Source organism: Bombina bombina, chromosome 6, assembly GCF_027579735.1.
Source record: "Bombina bombina isolate aBomBom1 chromosome 6, aBomBom1.pri, whole genome shotgun sequence".
NCBI classification, from domain to species: domain Eukaryota; kingdom Metazoa; phylum Chordata; class Amphibia; order Anura; family Bombinatoridae; genus Bombina; species Bombina bombina.
Window position 1 is genome coordinate 95,647,422 of NC_069504.1, and position 25,696 is coordinate 95,673,117.

Sequence of the window (25,696 nt, forward strand, 5' to 3'; positions counted from 1 at the left end):
ATGAGTTGAAATGGGACCCATTGTCTTTTAACTATATATCAATGTAATAGAACCCATTGGGACCGATTTAAGAAGGTGCGAGCGGACATGATCCGATATTGCGGATCATGTCTGCTGCACGTGGATAAATGCCGACAGCATACGCTCTCTGCATTTATCATTGTACCAGCAGTTCTTGTAAACTGCTGGTGCAATACTGCCCCCTGCAGATTTCTCGGCCAATTGACCGCTAGCAGGGGGTGTCAATCAACCCGATCGTATTGGATCAGGTTGATTTCCGGCGATGTCTGTCTCGGAGCAGGCGGACAGGTTATAGAGCAGTGGTCTTTAGACCACTGCTTCATAACTTGTGTTTCTGGCGAGCCTGCTTGATAAATATGCCCCTTAGTCTTATTAACAATATATCAAATGTTTCTTTGTTAACATCCATGACTATTTTTTTTTACTTTATTAGCTATTTATATATTCTTTTTTTTTTTTTTTTACAAATTTGCTACAATCTATACAGATGTGAAAATATAAATGATGCTACTTTTTAGCGAACATGTTTTTTCACAAATTTCAGACACATATCACTGTAAGACTTAATTCTCTCTCATAGTCTTTGCCAGACGCTAAGATGCCCTAGTAGGCCCAGATACCCTGGCTGAGAATCAGTGGAATATATCTGTGTATTGGCACTCAAGCATGCCAGCTGTGCATTTAGACTAGACAACCATTGTCTGGCTATTGAACCTCAGATTGCCAAGACGCAAATGTATCTCAGACTTGCTTTACAAGAAAGAAAACTATAACTATTTCACTATCTATGTAAAGATTTAGAAGTCAGAGGTTGGTTGATAAAATGAAGCATGTGTTAGACCAACAACTCATGCTTTTGCACAAGAGGGTCTTTGTTTAGGGCAGTCAATAAGATATAAAATACATTAGCACAAGTGTTTCAGTCCTAAGAAGTAGATCCTTATGTCAACAGCTATACACTGCTCTATAATCCTATTTTCCATTACTGTATACAGTATAAAACCAAGGAATTTCCTCCTTGAACCACAACTTTATATGAATGTTTTCTTTGATAAACTGCATGCTTTACTGTTTGGAATTAGATGAAGTTGTGTTCATTTGGTACAAACCAGAAATAACATGTTATAACCATCCAAAAATCAAAATGTATTTTACTTATGTCATCTGAGGTATTTTAATACTAACAAGCAAGTATGTGTGTGCATTGTATATTAAACAAATGCAAAGTACAGCAGATTCAAACAATTTATGATAAAACTCTCAGGGCCAGATTATAAGTAAAGCGTTATTTAATGTTCCCGCTCAAGCGTTAACTCTGCTAGAAATAAGATTTTTGCATATATCGGGTAGCCCATATTATAAGTTGAAAATAAACGGTTTTCGCTTGTGCGCTAACCCAAACCATGTAAAAAGCCATACTTAGAATATCGCGAGCATGATAATCTATTCCTCCATAGAAGTCAAAGGGGGAAATAAACGTGGAAAAAAACCTAACACCTTACTCACGTTCAAACTCGATCACATATTCTCAAGTGTGCTAACCTGAGATAAAAAAATGAATATTTTACATTCCAATGTTCTTCACATACAAGAACATGTTCTATTTATTGATAAATATATAGTGTATTTCTACATATATCTAATGATCTAATGGGTTATTTGCACAAATATATATAAAATTATATATAGGTATAGATATATACAGATATATATATATATATAGAAATATATATTTATAAATACATAGAACATATTCTGCTATGTGCAGAATATTCGAATGTGAAATATTTACTGTACAGAGTATAACACTGTATTAAATGTATATTGCATAAATATGTTTTCTTTCCTATGGCATGGAGAGTCCACAACGTAATTCCAATTACTAGTATTCAACTCCTGGCCAGCAGGAGGAGGCAAAGAGCACCCCAGCAAAGCTGTTAAGTGTAACTTCCCTTACCCATAATCCTCAGTCATTCTCTTTGCCTCTGTCAGTGGAGGATGTGCGAAGATGGTGTCTGAAGATATTTAATCCTTTTATGGGTACTTATCCCTGTAAGCAAGGATTGGGGTCTAGCTGTGTCCATGTAAATCTCTTTAGTAAGAGTAGTGGTGGCTTTTAGCAGTTAAAAGACGGTGAGGTGGTCTTTGCTTTACTTTTTTTTTTTTTTTTTTTAATATCTTTATATTGAAGTCGAAAACCAGTACAGAGTATAAAGTATGTCTCAAAACATTCACAAAACAATGTGTACAGAGCATAATTAGGAGACAATGTATTCTAGTATCACAAACATTTCCGTACAATATGGGTCATCACATAAAGAGACTTCAGTTTTGTTTTAGAGTATAACAGATGTAGTATAAGCAAAAATGATCCTCTCCTAGCTATATACAAAGACAAGTAAGGTAGCTAATCAGATGAGGGTAAAACTAGGGAGGGGGTGACTCTATAGTTATATGGGGAAGAGGGATGCAGCGGGCAAGAGCCGCTCAAAATGTAATAGAGGGAACCTAGAGTCATATAATATATTGTCAGATGGAGGGGGGGTCGTCAGATTAATTGGAGACTAGGGGGCTTGGGGGACTTCTGTATGAGCCCCTCTCCTGGGGGAGTGCCACCTCTAGGCGATGTTGGAGAGGGAGAAGGGATATGACCCGCAGGCATAAGTACCGGCGGGAAAGGGAGGAGAAAGGCTCAATCAAGAAAACTATTATGTGCTAGAGATGTGAATAAGAGCATAGATAAAGTAGGGATTACAGTTGTATAGTCACAGAAAATTATAATCAATAACACATATAAATATAACATAACACTTAAGTAATAGAGAGATCACGTGCACCCATGTAGACAACAATAATTATTAACCCCTTAATGACAACTGACGTACCAGGTACGTCATGCATTAACAATCAGTTAATGACAATGGACGTACCTGGTACGTCAGTTGTCTAACAGAGTGCTGGAAGTGATCACAATCACTTCCAGCAGCTCTGAGGGTATTGCAGTGATGCCTCGATATGGAGGCATCCTGCAATACCCCTTTACAAGACTCCGATGCAGAGAGAGCCACTCTGTGGCCCTCTCTGCACCGGTAGTGATGGTGCCGATGGTGCCTCTGACCGGTGGGAGGAGGGAGCGTGTGCGCGCGTGCACGATGCACGCGTGCACGATGCTCGCGTGCACGATGCGCAATGCGCACGTGCACGTGGGCGCGCGTGCACGTGCACATGCGCACATTAGCCACACTGACACCAATGAAAAAGTAAGGGGAAAAAAAGTTATTTTATTTTTTTTATATTTAAAAGGATCTGTGAGGGGGAGGGGGTGGGGGTATTGTGGGGGGGCTGCTACACTACAGAAATAATTAAACACAAATAACAGTTATAAATACAATTAAAATAAGTTTGGTTTGTGGGGCCAAACTGGGTACTGGCAGACAGCTGCCAGTACCCAAGATGGCGGTAATTAGGTAGGGGAGAGGGTTAGAGAGCTGGAGGGGGGGATCAGGGAGGTTGGTGCTAAGGCAGGGGTCCATCACAACTAAAATATTTTATAATTTTTATTTTAAAAAAAAAAACCTCTTTTATTTAGTACTGGCAGACTTTCTGCCAGTACTTAAGATGGCGGTAACAATTGTGGGGTGGGGGAGGGAAGAGAGCTGTTTGGGAGGGATCAGGGGGTGGGATGTGTCAGGTGGGAGGCTGATCTCTAAAATTAACCCTGCAAGCTCCCTACAAGCTACCTAATTTAACCCCTTCACTGCTGGGCATAATTCACGTGTGGTGCGCAGCATCATTTATCGGCCTTCTAATTACCAAAAAGCAACGCCAAAGCCATATAAATCTGCTATTTCTGAACAAAGGGGATCCCAGAGAAGCTTTTACAACAATTTCTGCCATAATTGCACAAGCTGTTTGTAAATAATTTCAGTGAGAAACCTAAAATTGTGAAAAATGTAAAGTTTTTTTTTTTTATTTGCTCGCATTTGGCGGTGAAATGGTGGCATAAAATATACCAAAATGGGCCTAGATCAATACTTGGGGTTGTCTACTACACTACACTAAAGCTAAAATTAACTCTACAAGCTCCCTACAAGCTCCCTAATTAACCCCTTCACTCCTGGGCATAAAACACGTGGGGTGCGCAGTGGCATTTAGCGGCCTTCTAATTACCAAAAAGCAACCACAAAGCCATATAAGTCTGTTATTTCTGAAAAAGGGGATCCCAGAGAAGCATTTACAACCATTTGTGCCATAATTGCAGAAGCTGTTTGTAAATAATTTCAGTGGGAAACCTAAAGTTTGTGACAAAATTTGTGAAAAAGTGAACTTTTTTTTTTTTTTATCGCATTTGGCGGTGAAATGGTGGCATGAAATATACCAAAATGGGCCTAGATCAATACTTTGGGATGTCTTCTAAAACAAAATATATACATGTCAAGGGATATTCAGATATTCCTGACAGATATCAGTGTCCCAATGTAACTAGCGCTAATTTTGAAAAAAAGTGGTTTGGAAATAGCAAAGTGCTACTTGTGTTTATTGCCCTATAAATTCCAAAAAAAGCTAAGAACATGTAAACATTGGGTATTTCTAAACTCAGGACAAAATTTAGAAACTATTTAGCATGGGTGTTTTTTGGTGATTGTAGATGTGTAACAGATTTTGGGGGTCAAAGTTAGAAAAAGTGTGTTTTTTTCCATTTTTTCCTCATATTTTATCATTTTTTTTTTAGTAAATTATAAGATATGATGAAAATAATGGTATCTTTAGAAAGTCCATTTAATGACGAGAAAAACGGTATATAATATGTGTGGGTACAGTAAACGAGTAAGAGGAAAATTACAGCTAAACGCAAACAGTGCAGAAATTTAAAAATAGCCATTGTCATTAAGGGTAATAAAATTTAAAAATGGTCCGGTCATTAAGGGGTTAAACACATTATAAAGAACCGGAGTATACTAGGGAGAGTCTAAATTACATGTATGCTCACTGACATTACTACGGATAATATGACACCGTACATACTGTCAGTTAGTACCCAGATACTTTGAACCAATTTAGTTATTTTATCTTAAAACTTGTAGCACAACATATGTCTAGCGCCTTGCAGTCAAAGCCCACACGCCTTTATAAGTAAGGGATAAAAACTTATATGCTGGACCGTGCTTTCCCAGTAGACACGGCCCAGCAGCATCTATAAATGGACCTTATCATCATCGAACAATATACCCTACTTACTAATAGGGATATGGGCACCTTACAAGCTGTGAGCTTTACTAGTACTATAAAAGTGATGTGGCAACATTTGAACATACATATAAAAAGCTTCAGCATGAACATGGAAGTTAGTTAATAACACATGTAAAACAGACCAGGGATAATTCTGAGAGAAAATATAGATTATGAGAGACTTGTATGCTAAAATCTAAGTGGCTTCAGGAATAAACAGCCTAAGCCTGGCTGAATGTAATAGTAAGAAGTATGTTTTAAGGTCGGAAGAATATATGCACCTCTGGCAATATATCTGACAACAATGTTTAAAAATAAGTCCTCCAATAACACTGAGCAAACAGGTAAGAGGGCACAATCAATAACATAACCAACCTGGTCCCCGGCCAAGTCAATAACAGGCTTTGAGTAAGAATATATAACAATACATAAGAAAATACCAAAGTGTGGTAAAGGTAAAATGTTCAAAAGGATTAATAGTTGTGGTGCTACCTAGCAGATAGTGGCAAAAGGTTCAAAGTTAAACTTCCAGTAGCCCAAATAAATAAAGCAGTACTTATCTGTATAAAGCTATGGTATGTTGTGACGCCTAACTAGGTTTGCGTTAAGAAGTACTAACCCCCATGGTCAAAAATACTGCTCATAACCTTGCTGTGATTGAGTCTACTGTCTCATAGAGAGGTACACTTTCTAGGGTAAAATGTAGGCTTGGGAGGGAAATACAGGGAAGACTCAAATTTAGTATGAGCTTGGTGTACCTTAGCAGCCTTGTGGGGACGTAGGCCTTAGGGGTCTGAGCTATGTAAATGGGCAGTGTGGAGATATAATCTAACCCCTACGCAAACCATCAAGAGCAGTCATATTTAATAATAATAACATCATAGTAACTCAGAGTGATTTTCTGTAATATCTAGTATATAGGGATCTCATCACATCACCCCAAGTAACAGCTTTGCATAACTTAAAACTAAATTAGAATTAAGCAGTTGATATATGCAAGTTAGATATAAATGCTAAATGAAGGCAAACATATATTGACATCAAAACCTATTATATCTGGACGAGCTCCGTGGAGGTGAGATTATAACATACATACATAGTTAGAACAAACATAAAATATCGTGAGGCAAGATCCATGAGATACTGCAGATACATAGCATAGAAATGGAGAAACATAACATAACCTATGCAAATAAAATAGTATGGATACAGTTTACGCTGCAGATCACATTATACTTATTAAAACCAATTTCTAATTACTATGATAAAGAAGAATGTAGGGGTAAGGAAACAATAACAGCAGTCAGTATTATAGGTTAATGAGCCTTATAGAGGGGAACACTATGTACTAGTACATATACCACAATAAGGTATGCTTTAAAATATAAATATTAAGCTTAAGAGATTGGGAACATGAAGAATACCTAACATCAAAGACATGGTTAACATATTGTGTGATAAATAAACAGTACTGGGCAAACCCTCTGTAGGAGAATAAAATTAGAGCTCTACTAATGCTGTGCATATGTAGCAGTTTAGACCCACAAATATTAATTATGCAAACCCCGATAAAAGAGCTACAGTAGGCTAACATAAAGAAGATTCAGTCAATAGTGAACCTCTATAATGTACCTCTAACTACGATATGTACTAATAACACACTTAGGACAAAAAGTAAACAATAGTGAGAAGGGTTAACAATAGATAACAAAGTCCAACAGACTCCACAGTTGAGACGTAAAGTGTGAGGAGCATACTATCACAATCATCAACGGCAAAGACAAATAAAAAAGAAAATAAAGAAAAATGTCCCAATGACGATCTCTGTATCGGTTTTAGGAGAAAGACCTAGTGAACAGCTTGCTAACTCACTCCAGCTGTGCAAGGAGAGCAGTGGTAGGGACATTCAGCACGGCCAGTGTTATGTATTAGAGTGGACATGTGTTGTAGGGGTGTGCGGTCATCATACCCCGAATGTGAGGGAGAGACAGATGTCGTTGATAACAGTGCAGTGTTCAGCCAGGGCTTCTCCCGGAGAGCTAGATATACGACCATCACAGGGTTTGTAGCCGAGGAATGCCAAGTTGTTCTCAGCGTCTTATAGGGCATATGCGGAGTAGGAGCAATTTCAAAAAGACTTGTATCTAAATCTCTGCTCTCTAAGGCCGCATCCTGCGCCTTGGATTCTTCCCGGTTAGGACCACTCTTCTCAGACCTCTGCTGCGCCACATGGCTTAAGTGAGTTGTGCCGGCCATTTTTACTGCACGATTCACCGGAAAGGGTAGAAGCGAACAATTCTCCTCGCAAGCCATAAGGTACAGCCTGGGGCCAGAGGGCTGACGTAACTCCACATATAAGAAGGCCCAGCCCGGTACTGTAGAAATAGTCTTTGCAGCTGTAGTGTTAGTACCAAGGAGCGGGTCCCAGTAGATTAGTGAGACATCTCCCACGTCTGCATCACAAACGCTCGATATAGGAGGCTGGGGGAGCGTAAGTGGACCTTCCCATGCTGTTTCTACTCGCGTGTCTCCAATCTCCTTGCAAGTTAGAATCCTGCAGTCTGTTCCCTCTAGTGCTAATTTTAGTGTAGTTGAGAGGTCTAAGAAACAGCTTGACATCTGCCGGTCCAGGCCCTGCAGCAAAGCACACAGCAGCTCTCGATTCTCCTCCATATTGCGTAGAACCCCAGATTCCGTCTAAAGTCTGTATCTGGGAAAGTAGGCCCAGGAATCTTCCCCAAATAAAGGCTGTTAATCACCCAAACCGCCACACAAGTTGGCTCAGCCAAGTTGTCCTTCAGTTAAGGGCTAAATAGTAGTTATTTGCATGTAGGATCAGATCCGTCTTTATTAATAGAAAATATTATTTGTAATTCAGGCCTAGGAGCACAACAAATGCACGTCTGGCTATCTCGGCTGCTGGCTCCGCCCCCCGTCTTTGCTTTACTTTTAACACTTTGCTACCCCTGTATAGAAAGCCAGAGTTGGTTACTCTTTTCTTTCTTTTCCTTCAGGTGCATGACAGGGAGTGGAGTACCTGTCGCACCTAAGTAGCGGTTATCTGTCCTTCAGCTGGATCTAAGGTAAATGCCTTCTATATACTGATGGACAGCAGCACTTAAGAGGTTAATCCTCATATTGATCCATTTTGGGGCATAGTTATCTTTATTAGTTAAGGATACATCTTATGGACAGATTTATTGACAGTTTATGTGTTAAATAAAAATTTGTATTCACAGTGAGAGTTCATTTGGCTAAGGGGTCTTAAAGGATTTTCCTTTATTTGCTGCAACATAGGCTTTGGCAGCTATGACAGACTTGATTGGGTTATAATACACATAGGCTATGCATAACGGTTTTACTTTATCAGCTGTTTACTGGGCTTTAACAGACATATTGAGGGTAACGGTTTTACTTTATCAAGCCATTTACTTTTTTGCGCACTTTTAAGTGGCACAGTTCTTTTTTTACCCGTTCACATGACGACCGTGCTTCAGCATTATCGGAACGGAGCTTAGTGAGACTGTTCTGCATAGAGGATCAGTGTTGGCTTTGCGATTTGTCTTTTTATCATTAGCAGATTGTTTGTCTAAGAGGAGAGGATCTCTGCAGGAGAGTCTTACTTCCTCTTGCTAGTGGGGCGTCAATTCTGTCCAGTAGGAGCCTCAGGCAATCTGAGGTCGCTTCTTTGATTCATTTTATTTTGTACTCTGTTATTTATAAGTCCCTACTAAATTTGATTTTTTTTTTCCACTAATTTGGTTAAAGCTGAATTCTGTAGTTATGGATTCAGAATTAGATCAGTTTATGTCTGTGGATAAATGCTTACTATGTTTAGAGGCTCAAATTGTCCTGCCAATGCAATTTTGTTTCCCATGTTTAGCTAAAACTTTAAAATTTAAAGACAAATTACTCCCTTCTGAGCCAAGTGTCTCTCAGGATAATGCTGTGCGTGACATGCCTCAGCTTTATCCTCAAACGTCCCAAGCCTTAATTGTTTCTTATTCTGTGCCTTATGTGTCCTCTCAAACACCTGGAGGTGTTTATTTACCTGAGGATTTTTCCGCTCAGACTACTTCTGCAGTATCTGCAACTTTGTCAGCTTTCCCTTCTTCGGGTAAGCGTAAGAGGAAATCTAAATATTTATCTGTTAGCAAGGTTTCTGCGATAGCCAACCTTTCTCAGATGTCTGAGAAGGAGGATACTTCAGTAGTTAACAGAGTTTATGATTCTCCTTCGTCTGAGGATGTTTTTCGTGTTCCAAATAAGATGTCGGAAATTATAGCTCAGGAATGGGATAAGCCAGGGGTTCCCTTTTCCCCTTCCCCTGTTTTTAAAAAAGATGTTTCCTGTTGCTTACTCCATTCGTGACTTGGCACACTGTGCCTAAAGTAGAAGGAGCTATTTCTACTCTAGCTAAAAGAACTACTATTCCTATAGAGGATAGTTGTTCCTTTTAGGATCCTATGGATAAGAAGCTAGAGCTTTTACTTAAAGAAGATGTACATCCATCAAGGACTACAGAGGCAACCTGCGGCAAGTATAGCTATGGTTGCAGGAGCAGTATCTTATTGGTGCAATGCCCTGTCTGATTTGATATCAGAGGAGACTACGATTGAGGAGATCCAAGATAGGATCAAGGCTCTTAAATTAGCTAATACTTTTATCTGTGATGCCAACATGCAGGTAATTAGACTGGGAGCTAAGTTGTCTAGCTTCACTGTTCTAGCTCGTAGAGCTCTGTGGTTAAAATCTTGGTCGGCTGATGTTTCTTCAAAAGGCCAAGCTTTTGGCTTTACCTTATAAGGGTAAAACTCTGTTTGGGCTTGGTCTGGCAGAAATCATTTCAGAGATTGCGGGTGGAAAAGGATCTTTTCTACATCAGGACATGAAGAATAGACTTCGACAGACTTCTAATTTTCATTCGTTTCACAACTTTAAAGGACAGAAATCCTCCTCTTCTTCTTCCAAACGAGACCAATCCAGGTCCAATTGGAAATCCTGCCAGCCTTGAAATAAGGGAAAGCAAAACAAGAAGCCTAAATCAGCATGAAGGGTCCGCACCCGATACAAATTGGGATCAGGTGGGAGGCAGGCTTTCTCTTTTTCATCAGGCTTTGATACGCAAAGTCTCAGATCCGTGGGCTGTGGACATAGTATCCCAGGGTTACAAAATAGGATTCAAGTCTTGCCCTCCAAGGGGCATATTTCTCCTGTCAAGAACATGCTCAAACCAGGTAAATAGGGAGGCCTTCTTAAATTGCATAAAGGACCGATCCTCCCTGGGAGTTATTGTACCAGTCCCTCTAGAGGAACAAGGTCTAGGATTCTATTCAAATCTATTTGTGGTTTCAAAAAAAGAGGGAACTTTCCTTTCCATCTTAGATCTAAAGTGGCTCAACAAATTCCTCAGGGTTCCGTACTTCAAGATAGAAACTATTTGTTTCATTCTTCCATTGGTTCAGGAAGGTCAGTTCATGATGACCATAGGCCTGAAGGACGCATATTTACATGTTCCTATTCACAGGGATCATTACCAGTTACTAAGGTTTGCCTTTCTGGACAAGTATTTTCAATTTATTGTCCTTCCATTTGGTCTTGCCACAGCTCCCAGAATATTTACAAAGGTTCTGGGAGCCCTATTGGCAGTGATCAGATCCCTGGGAATTGCTGTGTTGCCTTATCTAGACAACATCTTGGTTCAGGTGTCATCTTTTGAACTAACAACATCTCATACAGAGATGTTGTTATCTTTTTTACGTTCCCACAGGTGGAAAGTGAATCTGTGAAAGAGTTCTCTAGTTCCAACTACAAGAGTGTGTTTCCTATGGACAATCATAGATTCCCTGTCCATGAAGATTTTCCTGATGGACATCAGAAAATCCAAGCTTCTTGCTTCATGTCTTTCTCTCCAGTCTGCCTTTCGTCCAACAGTGGCTCAATGCATGGAGGTGATTGGTCTGATGATAACTTCCATGGATCTCATTCCTTTTACTCGGTTCCATCTGCATCCGCTGCAATGCTCAGTCAATGGAACGGAGACCATTCAGATTTATCACAGAGGGTAAATCTGGACCCCCTAACAAGAGACTCTCTCTCGTGGTGGATTTCACAGGAACATCTGTCTCTGGGCACTTGCTTCCTGAGACCTTCCTGGGTGATTGTGACTATGGACGCCAGCCTGTCAGGCTGGGGAGCTGTTTGGGTTCCTTGAAAGCTCAGGGCCTGTGGTCTCAGGAAGAGTCTTCTGTTCCTATAAACATCTTGGAGTTGAGAGCAATCTTCAATGCCTTAACAGCTTGGCCTCAATTATCTTTAGTCCAGTTTATCAGATTCCAGTAGAACAACATGCCTTAGTGGCTTACATCAACCACCAGAAGGAACTCAGAGTTCCTTGGCCATGAAGGTGACTTGCATTCTGCAGTGGGCAGAAGCTCACAATTGTCTCCTATCTGCCATCCATATTCCAGGAGTGGACAGTTAGGAGGCAGATTTTCTGAGCAGACAGACTTTTTATCCCGAGGAGGGGGCTCTCCATCTGGAAGTGTTTTCCAGGATAACCCTCAGGTGGGGGGGGGGTTCTGGAATTAGATCTGATGGCGTCTCGTCAAAATGCCACTCTTCTAAAGTACGGTTCAAGGTCAAGAGATCCTCAAGCCACACTAATAGATGCTCTGGCGGTTCCTTGGAATTTCGGGCTAGCATACCTGTTTCCTCCATTTGCTCTCCTTCCACGAGTCATTGCATGTATCAATCAGAAGAGAGTGTCTGTGATTCTAATAGCTCCTCGCAGGATCTGGTTTGCAGATCTGGTGAAGATGTCATCCCTTCCACCTCGGTAGTTACCTCTGAGGAAGGACCTCCTAATTCAGGGTCCATTCCTCCATCCAAATCTAGATTCTCTGAAGCTGACTGCTTGGAGATTGAATGCCTAGTCCTGTCTAGACATGGTTTTTTGGAAGCGATCATTGATACTATGCTTCAGGCTCGTAAACCAGTTACTTGCAGGATTTACCATAAGATATGGTGTAAATACCTTTTTTGGTGTGAAGCTAAAGGTTTTTCCTGGAGCCGGGTGAGGATTTCCCGAATTTTATCTTTTCTTCAGGATGGCCTGGAGAAAGGTTTATCAGTCAGATTTCTGCACTGTCTATGCTTTTACACAAACATCTGGCAGATTTACCAAATGTTCAAGCTTTTGTTCAGGCCCTGATCAGAATCAGGCCTGTGTTTAAACCTGTTGATCCTCCTTGGAGCCTTAATCTAGTTCTTAACGTTTTGCAGCAGGCTCCGTTTGAGCAGATGCATGTTGTTGATATAAAATTGTTATCTTGGAAGGTTTTGTTTCTCCTTGCTATTTCTTCCGCTTGCAGAGTTTCTGAGCTTTCAGCTCTGCAGTGTGACTCCCTGTACCTTATTTTTCATGCAGATAAGGCGGTCCTTCGTACTAAATTGAATTTTCTCCCTAAGGTGGTGTCGGTTCGAAATATTAATCAGGAAATTGTTGTTCCTTCTTTTTGTCCTTCTCATAAGGAACGTCTTTTGCATAACTTGGATGTTGTGCACGCTCTGAAATTTTACCTACAAGCTATTTTTTTGGGCAATCTTCTGTCCTGTTTGTTGTTTTCTCTGGAAAGCGTAAGGGTAAGAAGGCCACTTCTACTACTCTTTCCTTCTGAGTTAAGAAGTATGATTAGTTTTGCTTATAAGACTGCTGGACAGCAGCCTCTTGAGAGAATTAGGGCTCATTTCAATAGGGTTGCCTCCTCATCTTGCACTTTCAAAAATTAAGCTTCTGTGGAACAGATTTGCAAGCGGCAACATGATCCTCTCTGCATACTTTTTCCAAATTCTACAAATTTGATACTTTTAGCTCGGCTGAGGCCTCTTTTTGGAGAAAGGTTCTTCAAGCGGTGGTGCCTTCTGTTTAGGTCCTCCTGCCTTGTTCTCCCTTCCTGTTCATTCTGTGTACTCTAGTTTGGGTATTTGTTCCCACTAGTAATTAGAATGACATTGTGGACTCTCCATACCATAGGAAAGAAAACAAAATGTATGCTTACCTGATAAATTTCTTTACAGGCATGGAGAGTCCACGGCCCCGCCCTCTTTTTACAATATAATTCAGCAGTTTTTTTGAGTAAACCTCATGCACCTTGATACCCTTGTGTTTCTTCTTTTTCCATTTTCCTTCAGCTGAATGACTGGGGATTATGGGAAGTTACACTTAACAGCTTTGCTGGGGTGCTCTTTGCCTGCTCCTGCTGGCCAGGAGTTGAATATCCCACTAGTAATTGGACGTTGTGGACTCTCCATGCCTGGAAAGAAAGAAATTTATCAGGTAAGCATAAATTTTGTTTTTACATGTTTACATCTACTTAACTGCAAATGGCTCCAATGTATCTCTATGTTAAATCCCCTTTCCTGCCTTTTTTTTCCCTGAGACCTCATATCTTTGACAATAATGTTTTTTGTGCAATATTTTTTAATAACTTTTATTAGATAGAGCTAATATGAGTGTAACTATACTTTTAAATGTGTTTTTGATGTTTTTTTGTGACATTTTTGTTTCCCAAAATAGCTGCCCAGAGCTCTGAGGAGACGTTAAACATTCTAGTGTAAATCGTGTGTAATCGCTACCCCCAATGTGCACCCACAATAAACCCCTTTTCACTTGCACTTAACTGTTAGTGTGCCACTCGTAATCTGACCCATAGTACCTTTAAGTAAATGTAAATAGCTTTTACTTCCGAAAAAAATAAAGATATTCAGAATGTATACATTTCTTGAGTATAGTGTCACTTTAACTTATATGCCTATATGATATATCCTAATATAGTTTCTTATATTTCACAGGTAAAAATAAATGAACGGATCATTTCAACAGATCAAGGACTCCTTATTCGTTCTGTCCAGGATTCAGACCAAGGACTTTATCACTGCATAGCAACAGAGAATGCTTTCAAACAAACAATAGCAAAGGTTAATTTGAAAATACTAGAACCAGAACTTGTGTCTTTTATGACGGACAAATCTCAGTGGCTTTGGGCCAGCACATTAAGAGGGTTGCCATTCCACCCCAAAGACGTCACAGGAGCTTTCAGTCACTCAGAAATGCAACTGATTAACCAGTATTGCAAAGAGAGCCGACAGAAATCTCGCCATGAAGCAGACATTCAGAAAATCAAAGGGGACTACGGCAAGTTAAAAGTTCTTATGAATGAAAGAAAAAGCAGAAATAGAAGAAATCAGTTGCCTGGATCTTAAACCTTTGCCGATTTATTTGCCCACAAAGATTTGTTGCCCTAATCCTACATGAAAACACTAAATTACTCCATGGAAAGAGTATTTTTGTCCACAGCATCTGTTGAATACGCAATGCTATCTTCTTTTGTGACTCAAACTGCACTCCTAAAACTGTTTGCATGAATCTAAAGCATTCTGCACAAGTTGCTGCCCTTTATCATACCGCATAAGCTTTCTTAATCAAAAAATTGTATTCACTCTTATTTATTACCTTCTATTCAGATGGAAATTAACATGAACTTGTAGACAATGTTTTTTTGTTGCTACAAAACTAAAGCTTAACGAACTATAAACACAAAAAAAAAAATGAGATTGTGGCTGTAGAGAAATGTGTATTGAAAGTAATTTTCATACATATCTTAAAAGCCGTAGTTGATTACCTAGGTTGTGCAAGAATTGCTAAAAACCGAAAAGCAAATTATGTACAATAACATATATAGTAAGGGATAAAAAAAAAAAAAAAGAAACTTAAGTACATACGTAGATCTTAATTGACTGTGATTTCTAATTAATATAATGCTGTCTGCACTAGGAAAATATGTTTCTCAAAATAAAGTTTATGGAGAAAATCTCTTTTCTTGTAAGGGCATAAAGGGAGAATCTTTTACAGGGTAGATTCTTTCTTTTGGTATTGGTGAAAAAAATAATGTCCGTCACATGTTAATGATGTGTTACAATTTAGGACTTATTAATTACATAAAATTCTATTGATTGCAAGGGACCAACCTCAATAAAGGTAGGTTAAGTCGACACCATCTATTTTTAAGAAATAATCAATACAAATTTTAAATGTTTTCCTTTTAATAGGTTAAATAAAAAATGAATGCAATGTCTCTTTAATGATGATCAAGTGCTGTATTGTAAATCAGTGCTCCTCTTTTTATATGTAGAACTCTGGTGTTTCATTTTGTGTGATATAAAGATCCTCAAAATGTCTTGCTTCATTGGCAGCAATTTATAGAGGCCATGACAACATTATTTGTTTAGTCTTAGAGTGTTGGGTAAGGACAGTGTAGTTTTGGAAAGGACCTATGTATTAATTTTTTTGGTGAACTGCACATATCATAGTCCTTGCAAGAGATTACAGGTTCTTTTTAGACTTATTATTGGACCCTGATGCTCTGTCTTTAAAGTTTTTTTTTGGCTAAATTAGTTTTGGAAATCTGTTTGTAGCAAATGTGCTTTGCAATACAAATAGACCATTCCTAATTGTATTGTATTTGCACATAATTCGTACTGTTTGGAAGGCGAGCTGGGGCAGATTATGATGAATTTCTCCACACGAAAAAAGCAAGTTCTCCTGATTTATCATTTAAACCTGTGGTTTTTTTAGGTCGTATTTTTTACCTCTTCAAGTATTCTATTACATTGCGTTTTACATGGGGCACATTTGCGCTTTAATTATGGTGTGTTACTACAATACATTTTTACTTTAACTTTGTTATAATAATGACCCTGTATATCCGTTCATTCAAATTGTTAACAGAATTTACGACCTTTGTGGGGCAATTTTACATTCTATATTTGGCATATGCATCATGCCATAGATAGACCTGCTAGAATCAGAAACTACTCCATCAGAAATAGATGTGAACATGACACGAGCTGAAAAACATAATGATTTCTAATGCTGTTCTACACATTACCTATAGAGAACTATAATGCTCATATTTGTAGAAGAACTTTATGTTCTTCAAAGGCACAAAAAATGATAAATTGGTAACTGAGCATAATGTAAAGAAAAGAGAGGGTGCACCTACAAGAGTCAGTTATACAATTCACAAAACAATTCTGCACACAATATAAGAGCAATATAAAAAACTATTTTATTAAAATTCTAATCAACCTAAAATATTATATATTTAAGCACCGGTGGTATTATAAATTCATCTGAAAAAAGATACTGCTAAGTACAATATTCTATTTGCGCTATATATATATATATATATATATATATATATATATATATATATATATATATATATATATCCTATTTGCCTAACTATTTAATTAACAGAAAGGCTAGGAAAATAGTTACATATAACAATATAACAGTGCCATATATATGTGCAATAGTTCTTAATATTAATGTAATGCAAATTTGAGTCCTCTGAATAAAGGTTCCTAGTCTGAGAACCAGGCTTCAGCAATATAGATAACAGAAACCTTACACAGAAAACAGAACCTTACACAAAGGTTAGTTCCTGTTATTTGAAGAAGATCTTTTCTCCAAGGTTTTAGTGGTACAGTCCGTTATCGGTTTTTATATGAAAGACTCATTCACCAAGGTTTTGGATAGTATAGTTCTTATTATACAAGACTAATTCACTGTTTTTGTCCGTTTTATAGTTTACAATTATAACAGTTCTTACTTGGGGTTTAAATCATTAACCAGAATCTGAAAATTGGATTTTCTCCACTCTTAACAAACTGAGTTCTCAGTGTTCCCATCCATCGTTATGGGTGTTGGCTCTGTGATTTCCTGTCATGTGATTGTTGTGACCAATCGGAAGAGAGGATTACCGGTGTAGTGAACGGCCCAGCTGTGCAGACTGTAAAAGTCTTAGTGTATGGAATAATCAGAGCGCTCTGTTTCCTTTTGTTCTAATTTTCATGTAGTATACAGACTACCATCCTGTCATCAACATGTTTCAGCTCTAGTCAGCCTTTTTGAAGATGGGCATAATGCTAAGGCGGACTCTAGGAAATGTGACTAAAACAAGCAAATTGAACGCTTTTTTGAGCGCACCAGGGCACCTTGGCGAACACGAATGTATAGTCGGAATAGCACAATTTTAGACGCACTTTGCATTAATAAATCAGGGAATTTAGTCATATGCAAATTTAAGGGCGCAATTTTAGGATAATGTCTTTGATAAATCCTGCTCTATGTGGTCTTTAATAATAATGTTAACGCTAGTTCTTTATAGACTTTTTAGACCAGATTCATTAACAGCGTGCAAACTACTGTCAGCTTAAATTCTCAAACCACAGCTCAAAAATTCCAGCCACAATTTCTTGCCTTCTAAAATGTTCAGGTGGCTGTTAAATAGTTTGAATTTCTCATAAGCTTCACACTGATTGTCAATGTATCTGTGTAGTTTATAGTATTTCTTGATAGGTTATGATGCAAGAATACTAAACTATTCATGGAAAGGTTGATATAGAATTACCTGCTGATGCCGCACAAAACAGATACATACTTTTTGCATCTGCTGAAGAATATACCATTACTGTTGTATGTGTCATCATATATAACAGCATTTATAAAGTTTAATGCTTTAAATACTAAGTGCCTCTTGGGATATTGGCATATCAATATTAACATTTTCAAGAGGATATGAGAAATGTTAGCTTAGGGGTTAAATCATTACCATCTGATTATCCGCTCTTATTGCTTTACTAACCAAGGTCCACCACGTGCACTGTGTAAAAGCTTAGAGAGACAGAATATGTGAGCACATAGTGACAGAAGCATAGTCATACCATCTTACCGGCCACACACTTTTTGAAGCTTGGCTGTTATCCCAATGGTGACATATAAATATTGTTATTTAAAACAATGGGTAGTTATGGGTCAGTGTTTAGGCACTACGACACTTATGTGTGCCCATTTATATGAAGTAAGTAAAGATACCATCTTAGCAATGTAGACACAGGAGACTGACTGAGTGAATATGGTGTCTTTTAATGACTAGCTCTGTAGTTTTAAATTGTAAGATTATGGGACACTAAGTTCCCGGATATTTTACAAATGGAATGAAGCTGGAACAGTATATACAATATGGTACATAGGTAGGCAGAATTTATTGTATAGTGAGTACTTTGTTTTTTGTCAAAATATTTGGAGATACAGAATTATTGCTCTCCATTTATTATTTGGCGGAACCTCCCAGGCACTGTGTCCTACCGGGTTTGTGAGAGGGGCAGCATCTGCTGACCACATTTATCATTGTAGAAGATGCTGCAACATTTAGCAAGCACCGAGCAGACAAGGCTCACTCCGGTTTTGCGGACAGTGTGTAGTAATTCAGTGCCCGCATTTATCATTGCACCAGCAGCTGCTAGTGCGATGCTGCCCCCTACTAGCCTGCAGCCAATCATACATCAATAGAGGCTGTCAATCACCCCATCAGACTTGTCCAGGGCTGTCATGCAGGTTAGGAAGCAGCGGTCTGATGACCGCTGATTCTTATCTATCTGCTGCAGGCTTGCTTATGTGAGCCTAAAGCTGCATCTCACAGCTTTATAAATTCTCTGAATTGAATGGTATTCATGCTAAATAATCTCCCTGTATTTAGTGAATTGAGACTTCCCAGCATTTGTTGTCTTCTCCCCAAGAAAGGGTCATTAGTGATGAGTTTCATTCGGAGGTCTAGTGTTGTTGTTAGGTGGGTTGTCAGGACATTTCTTGTTGGTAGTTTAGAATAAGTGAAAAATATGGAAAGACTGAAAGAACAAAGTTTTTCTATATACTTATTTACATAAATGTATGCTAATCTGTATTTTACTTAATGAATTACCATATATCTACCAAAGGTGGAAATGCTAGTAGTAGCTGTATGCGTCACATTTTGTGTATAAAAGGGTATTTTTCAGCACATGAGCTTAAATTTATCAAAAATAAAATCTGTAAAACTTTTTAAAATGCTTTTTTATATGCAAAACATAAAATAAATTACTTAAATGAAGTACACCTGTTAATTATATGAACTTGAGGATGCCTCATGATTGGCCAAGGAGGCTGCCCCACATTGTAAGTATATAGCTTTAGTTGTGGGCATTGTTGCCTTACACAAAATCTTTATTGGTTTTACTGTATGTGCATATTTACATTTTGAGTCTTCTGTGAATTACAGTAAGGGGCCTATTTATTATGTGTCTGTCCGACATGATCAGATCAGCAGATCATGTCCGACAGACATCGCTGAATGCGGAGAGCAATACGTTCTCCGCATTCAGCATTGCACCAGCAGCTCTTGTGTACTGCTGGTGCAACGCCGCCACCTGCAGATTGGCGGCCAATCGGCCGCTAGCAGGGGGGTGTCAATCAACCCGATTGTATTCAATCGTGTTGAATTGCGGTGATGTCTGTCCGCCTCCTCAGAGCAGGCGGACAGGTTATGGAGCAGCGGTCTTCATAACTGGTGTATCTGGCGAGTCTGAAGGCTCGCCAGAAACACAGGCCCTCAAGCTATATGCGGAGCTTGATAAATGGGCCCCAAAATCTGATTTGGTGAACTGGCACCTGTGAACAATAATACAATATGTAAAATTTTGCGTATATTACATAAGATGTTTTGAGAGGTACAGTTTTGGTGAGCATGGCCAATAATCAATCCCATATGAAATAAAAGAATTACAGATATTCAATGCTTTAGAAAATCTTAATTTTGCATTTACTGATTATATTGAAACTAAATCACATTGAAATGGAGTTGCTAAAATTATTTTTATTATTAATTAATGCACAAGTTTAAATTACTTAAGATACATTTTGCAATGCAGGATACATAGTCCCAATGTATTTATTACGTCTTCTTGCATGTGCTATTTTTATTGTAAGTAAAACTGAATCATATATCTGTGATTTGATATATTTACTGCAATCAGATCGGCATAATGATGGGTAGGGATGGGCGAATGTGTAAATTTTCGAATTTCGAATGTAGAACGAATGTTATTACTGAAATTCGAATTAAAAATCCGAATGTTGATAAGAACGAATATTTTTAAAAATTCTATAATCGAATGTTATTTACAGTTTTCGAATGTCACTTTCGAATTCGAATGTTTATAATTATATCGAATGTCCACATTAGAAATTTCGAATTTAACATTCTATTTAACAAATACTATTCAGAAGTTCAATAGTTCATGTGGTAGGGAGGGAATCTAGTAAATTGATACTTAATAGATACAAATATATCATTTCAAATATTTCTATATAGAATATTGCATAATTCGAATATTACATTTAAAGAAAAAGCATTAGAAATACTATTACAATCTAAATTCGAATTTTTCGAAGAGAATATTTTCGAATGTAATCATAAAATTCGAAACCGAACATTCGAAAATCGAATGTTAGAATGTTATGTATACATTTGAAATTCGATTCGAACGAATGAATGTGTTAAAATTCGTGCCGTTTTTTGAATGTTGCGAAACATTCGCCCATCCCTAATGATGGGTGAAAAAAGTTAGAATTTCACAAATAAATACATTATAACAATTAGTAAATTATTGTAAATAAAAAATATATTATAATGAACTAAATACATGTTATTTAGTTTGCTGTCATAGAGGAAATTATAAAAATGTTGACTATTAATTACTCTCACAACAACCAGATTGTCCACTCGCAGGAAATTTAAATACAATTTAAATAAAATTATTTGGTATTCTTATAGAGTATACAATTAATTAGAATATGAAACATTTTAATGACAGAACAATAGATCATAAATGTTCAAAAAGGTTTGAAAATCAGACCAACATGTTATTAGAAACAAGTATGTTATATTTTAGTGGTGGCTTATGGTGTGGTTTTGAGCCTTGCAGAGTTGGAGTCTGAGTGGCCTGCTGGGTTGAGTCATGTGGTTGCAAATGGGGTTTGTAGGTGTGGCCATGCATTTTACTGGTGAATCCTGTGCTGGGTTTTCTGTTAAAGAGATTGGCCAATTGAGAAGATAGTAGAGGCAGGAAGAGCAGTTTGACAAATTTAACAATCCATGACAATTCTGAAAAAAAGTTGAATAATTGAAAAGTTTACTATATGTTTAGAGGGAGCAATGTACATATATTATATAACAGTAAAACAGGACAAAAATAAATCCTTTTAGACAGTGTACAGGGTAACCTGTTCCTCAGGGTACTTTACCAAGCATATTTACACCATGAGGAACCTCTGTAATATAAACCTTACCTTGTAAGCAGAAAAATATTTCAGTTTTATGTACATAACTTAATAACTATCCCTACTATCTTTATTACGACGTGTATTATAATAATTAACCTTTTTTCTTCCCATTACTAGTGAATTAAATGTGAGGTACAAGTTAATTAGATTGTAGTCTTTATTTTGCACTTTAGTAAATTTAGCATCTCATTGGAATATAATCTGTCAGAAGAAAATTACTGTCTGAAACAGTGATGTGTGTTTTTTTAAAAGGGGCATTGTACTTACATTTTTATATTAGTAAAAGTCATTAATATAAATAGAAAAATGACAGAAATACATGTTTGTACACAACTGATACTACTGCATTAATAACATTAATAATATTAATAACTGGTTGATAGGGACATGAGTAGAAACAATTTACCACTATCCTTACAAGGAAAAGTTGATTTATTCAGCACAGGAAAAACTACTCTTAAAAATTTGATGCTATTTTGAAATTCTCTCTTTTTTGGGAGGTTAAAAAATGGAATTTAAAGGGACATTAAACCCAAACATTTTCTTTCATGATTCAGATGGAGAATACCATTTTAAACAACTTTCCAATTTACTTCTATTATCTAATTTGCTTCATTCTCTTGATATTCTTTCCTGAAAAGCATATCTAGATAGGCTCAGTAGCTTCTGATTGGTGGCTGCACATAGATGCCTCCTGTGATTGGCTCACCTATGTGCATTGCTATTTCTTTAACAAAAGATATCTAAAGAATGAAGCAAATTAGATAATAGAAGTAGATTGGAATGTTGTTTAAAATTGTATTTTCTATCTGAATCATGAAATAATTTATTTGGGTTTAATGTCCCTTTAAGTTTGAAGTGCTATTGATGATGCATAAACACTCATATTTGTGTGTATCTCATAGAACATGTTAATCTTTATACAGCTGCTGAAACCTTGGAGTTAGAATACTTTACACTGAAATATAACTACTTGCTAAGCATTATAGCAACCACTACTTGTGTACTACAGTATACAGCAGTTGTCTTCCTGAGCCTTGTCAAGGCATTCCTAATCGCTATGCCGACGGACTGTTTCTCTAGCATCGGTAGAGAAGCAAGAGTTTATATTTTAAAAACATGTAGACTATCATTTTTTGTCCAATGCCAATAAAAAAAGTTTGTTTGATATTATTTGTGCTATTTAATGTGTTCTCATTTTGAGAACGTTTGTATATATTTTATCTTTCTATTGTTTTGTAGAAATCTACCTGAGTTACGCAGCAAAAGGTAGATGATATGTCATGAACTATATTTTCTTGCCACACTCGGTACCTATTCTGTTTTTGCTATCTAGACTGTAAAGTTTGTTGGTTTTGATGTCTTAATTACCATCATTATGCAGTTAAAAGTAGTGGAACAATAGAAATGTATAATATCCATCAGCATGATGAAACTGTTGTCACAGTGAATATGAACATGTTTATAAAACATGTAGTAAATTGGACAAGGTATTTAATTAAAATATTATTGCCTGGTTAAATAAAATGATTCATAAAACATTATGTTCTCTGTTTCTTTATTGATATTTTTGTTTAAATATATGAGTATACGGAATATATTCTGTAGTCCTGTAAAAAAGCTACACATACTGCTCAAGTCAAATGTACAAAAATGATATCTTATTATATAGATAGGATGATGTGAGGTTAAGTTCATTAAAATGTTATTGCCCTGCTGTTCTTGTGTAATTTTAAGAATTGTAAGATTGTACAAGTCCTAAATGACCAAAAATAATAAAACGCTGACCACAAGTCCCAGAACAGTTAATTAACCCTAACCTCAACTTGCCCAGTGCAGTGCAATAAACCCTAAACACTTACCCCTGGCCTCCCAGTTATTACTGTAAACCTCAGCCCTCAAGTGCAATTAGCCATAGTCATCAGTGCAAGCTTACTGTAGCCAAAGATCAAGAACAATTAACCTTAACTCTAAATACCCAATAACAATTCAAAGCTACTCTGAGGCCCCCACTGTAAATACAGATCTGATGTGTGTATGGGGCTTTTACATGGGTTGCATTGCCATGACATCTGATCTGAAGTTTGATTTAGATATATAGCTTTAATTGGGCTGCAGGAGTATGGAATATGATCTGAGATTTGAATGTGGAGCACACACATGGTCTAATCTGAAGTCTGAGATTATTTGTCTTAACTGAAAGGCTGCAGGTACTCTCTATGGGGCCGAATTATCGAGCTCCGAGCTTGATGCCCCTGTGGGCTCACCGGAAACAGAAGTTACGAAGCAGTGGTCTAAAGACCGCTGCTCTATAACTTGTCCACCTGCTCTGAGGCTGCGGACATCAATCTGCCCAATCCTATATGATAGGGCTGATTGACACCCCCTGCTATAGGCTGATTGGCTGTGCATCTGCAGGGGGCAGCAATGCACAAGCAGTTTACAAGAACTGCTTGTGCAATGATAAATGCTGACAGTGTATGCTGTCGGCATTTATCGATGTGCGGCGGACATGATATGCTACATCGTATCATGTCCGTCCGCACTTTAATATATCGGCCCCTAATTCTCCCTACATATCCAAGCATTTATTTACGTTTGCATTCAAACAAGAAAATAGAGAGACGCACTCACCTGAGACAAAACAAAAAGCTAGAAAAACTTCTGTGCTTGTTCACAAGATCAGTGCCACTCAGGGTGCAGTCTCTTTTAGCACACTAAGCCTTTCACAGAGAAAAAATATTGTGTAGCATATCAGTCTGACCCTGCCCAATGACAGTCCAGCACCGTAATACCAGGCAATTCTTCATGTCTATGAATAAGGCCAGGGGGCCGAAACGAGTAAGACGTACATGGAATAGCTGATATCCTGTTTTTGCTATTATTTTGTGGATTTTAAGCTTTTGTGTACCTATGGAATAAACAATAACTTTTATTCAAAAGCACTTTTTGCCTTGACTCGCTGGTGTTCTTTGGAATTTAATTCTTCTCTGAACAAGAGAAAACAACAAACCCCTGATGTACATTCCGGCCTCGTCAGTGAGGTGCAGTTGCAGCTCTCTAGGGCATGTGTGCAAGGAGTCCGGTTTCCCCTTTTACTCTTAGGGAGACCCAAGAGCAATTTGCATACAAACAAGAAAATAGAGAGACGCACCAAACTGAGACAGAACAAAAGCTAGAAAAACTTTTGTGCTTCTTCACAAGACCAGTGCCACTTAGGACTTTTAGAATGTTTATTGGTGACATTTGAACCTTTATTGATAATTTGTTCTGTAGGGATTTATTATCGATGTTGGACTTTTAAATTATTTTATGAATTGATTACTCCTTGTTTTTATCATTTCTAATAAAGGTTAAAGGACCAGTAAATACTGTAGATATGCATAATCAACAAATGCATAATAAGACAATGCAATAGCCCGTAGTCTGAACTTCAAATGAGTAGTAGATTGTTTTCTGACAAATTTCCAAGCTATGTCTATTTTCACTCCTCTTGTATCATTTGACAGCTATCAGCCAATCACAAATTCATATAAGTATATTCTGTGAATTCTCGCACATGCTCAGTAGGATCTGGTGACTCAAAAGGGGTAAATATAAAAAGACTGCACATTTTGTTAATAGAAGTAAATTGAAAAGATGTTTAAAATGACATGCTTGGGGCATGTGCTCAGGCAGCACCTTGAGTGGTAGCAAAATTGGTTGCTGCATGTAGAATACTGATAATCCACCTCTTATCAGTTGATTTTGAAGCCATCTACTCTAGATTTTCTGTTGTATAGATTGTACAGATCCTGCTGAGCCTAAAAATACAAGATTGAGCTGAGTTCTACACCAGATAACTGATCTGAAGCTTTGAGGCCTATGGCAACCTTCGTGGAGACCTCAACACCGCCCCCCTTCCCACTAACAATAAACAGGGTATGTGCAGTTTTATACTGCTAAAACTTGTCCCTCTATTTTTAATCATCTGCTACCATTAACATTAGCCTATAGTATTGCACAGATTACAGAGTTCCTTATACAAGATATCAGTGAGCTGTTATATTTCTACCAGAGGGCATTCATGAAGTCCCTGTCTTCTGCTTTCTACCCCAGGCTGCTGGAAGATGACTCTACCCATACAAAGATGGATTACTGAGGTGGCACTGCTTTGGCACCCCAGCACCTGCAACTTACCTCCTTGACCGATAACAAAGGCTTGGAAGCTAGCTGCATGAT

The 25,696-nt window shown here is 37.8% G+C and overlaps 1 protein-coding gene across 2 annotated transcripts in view; it reads left to right on the forward strand.

Moving 5' to 3' along the window:
- The window catches only part of SEMA3C (semaphorin 3C), a 364,490-nt gene extending 341,474 nt beyond the window's left edge, over positions 1–23,016 (forward strand). For both annotated transcript variants that reach the window (XM_053716519.1, XM_053716520.1), the window contains exon 18: positions 14,104–23,016. In XM_053716519.1, the coding sequence (XP_053572494.1) occupies positions 14,104–14,514 (411 nt within the window). In that variant the 3' untranslated portion in view covers positions 14,515–23,016. The remainder of the gene's footprint in view (positions 1–14,103) is intronic.
- Positions 23,017–25,696: the final 2,680 nt, after the last annotated feature.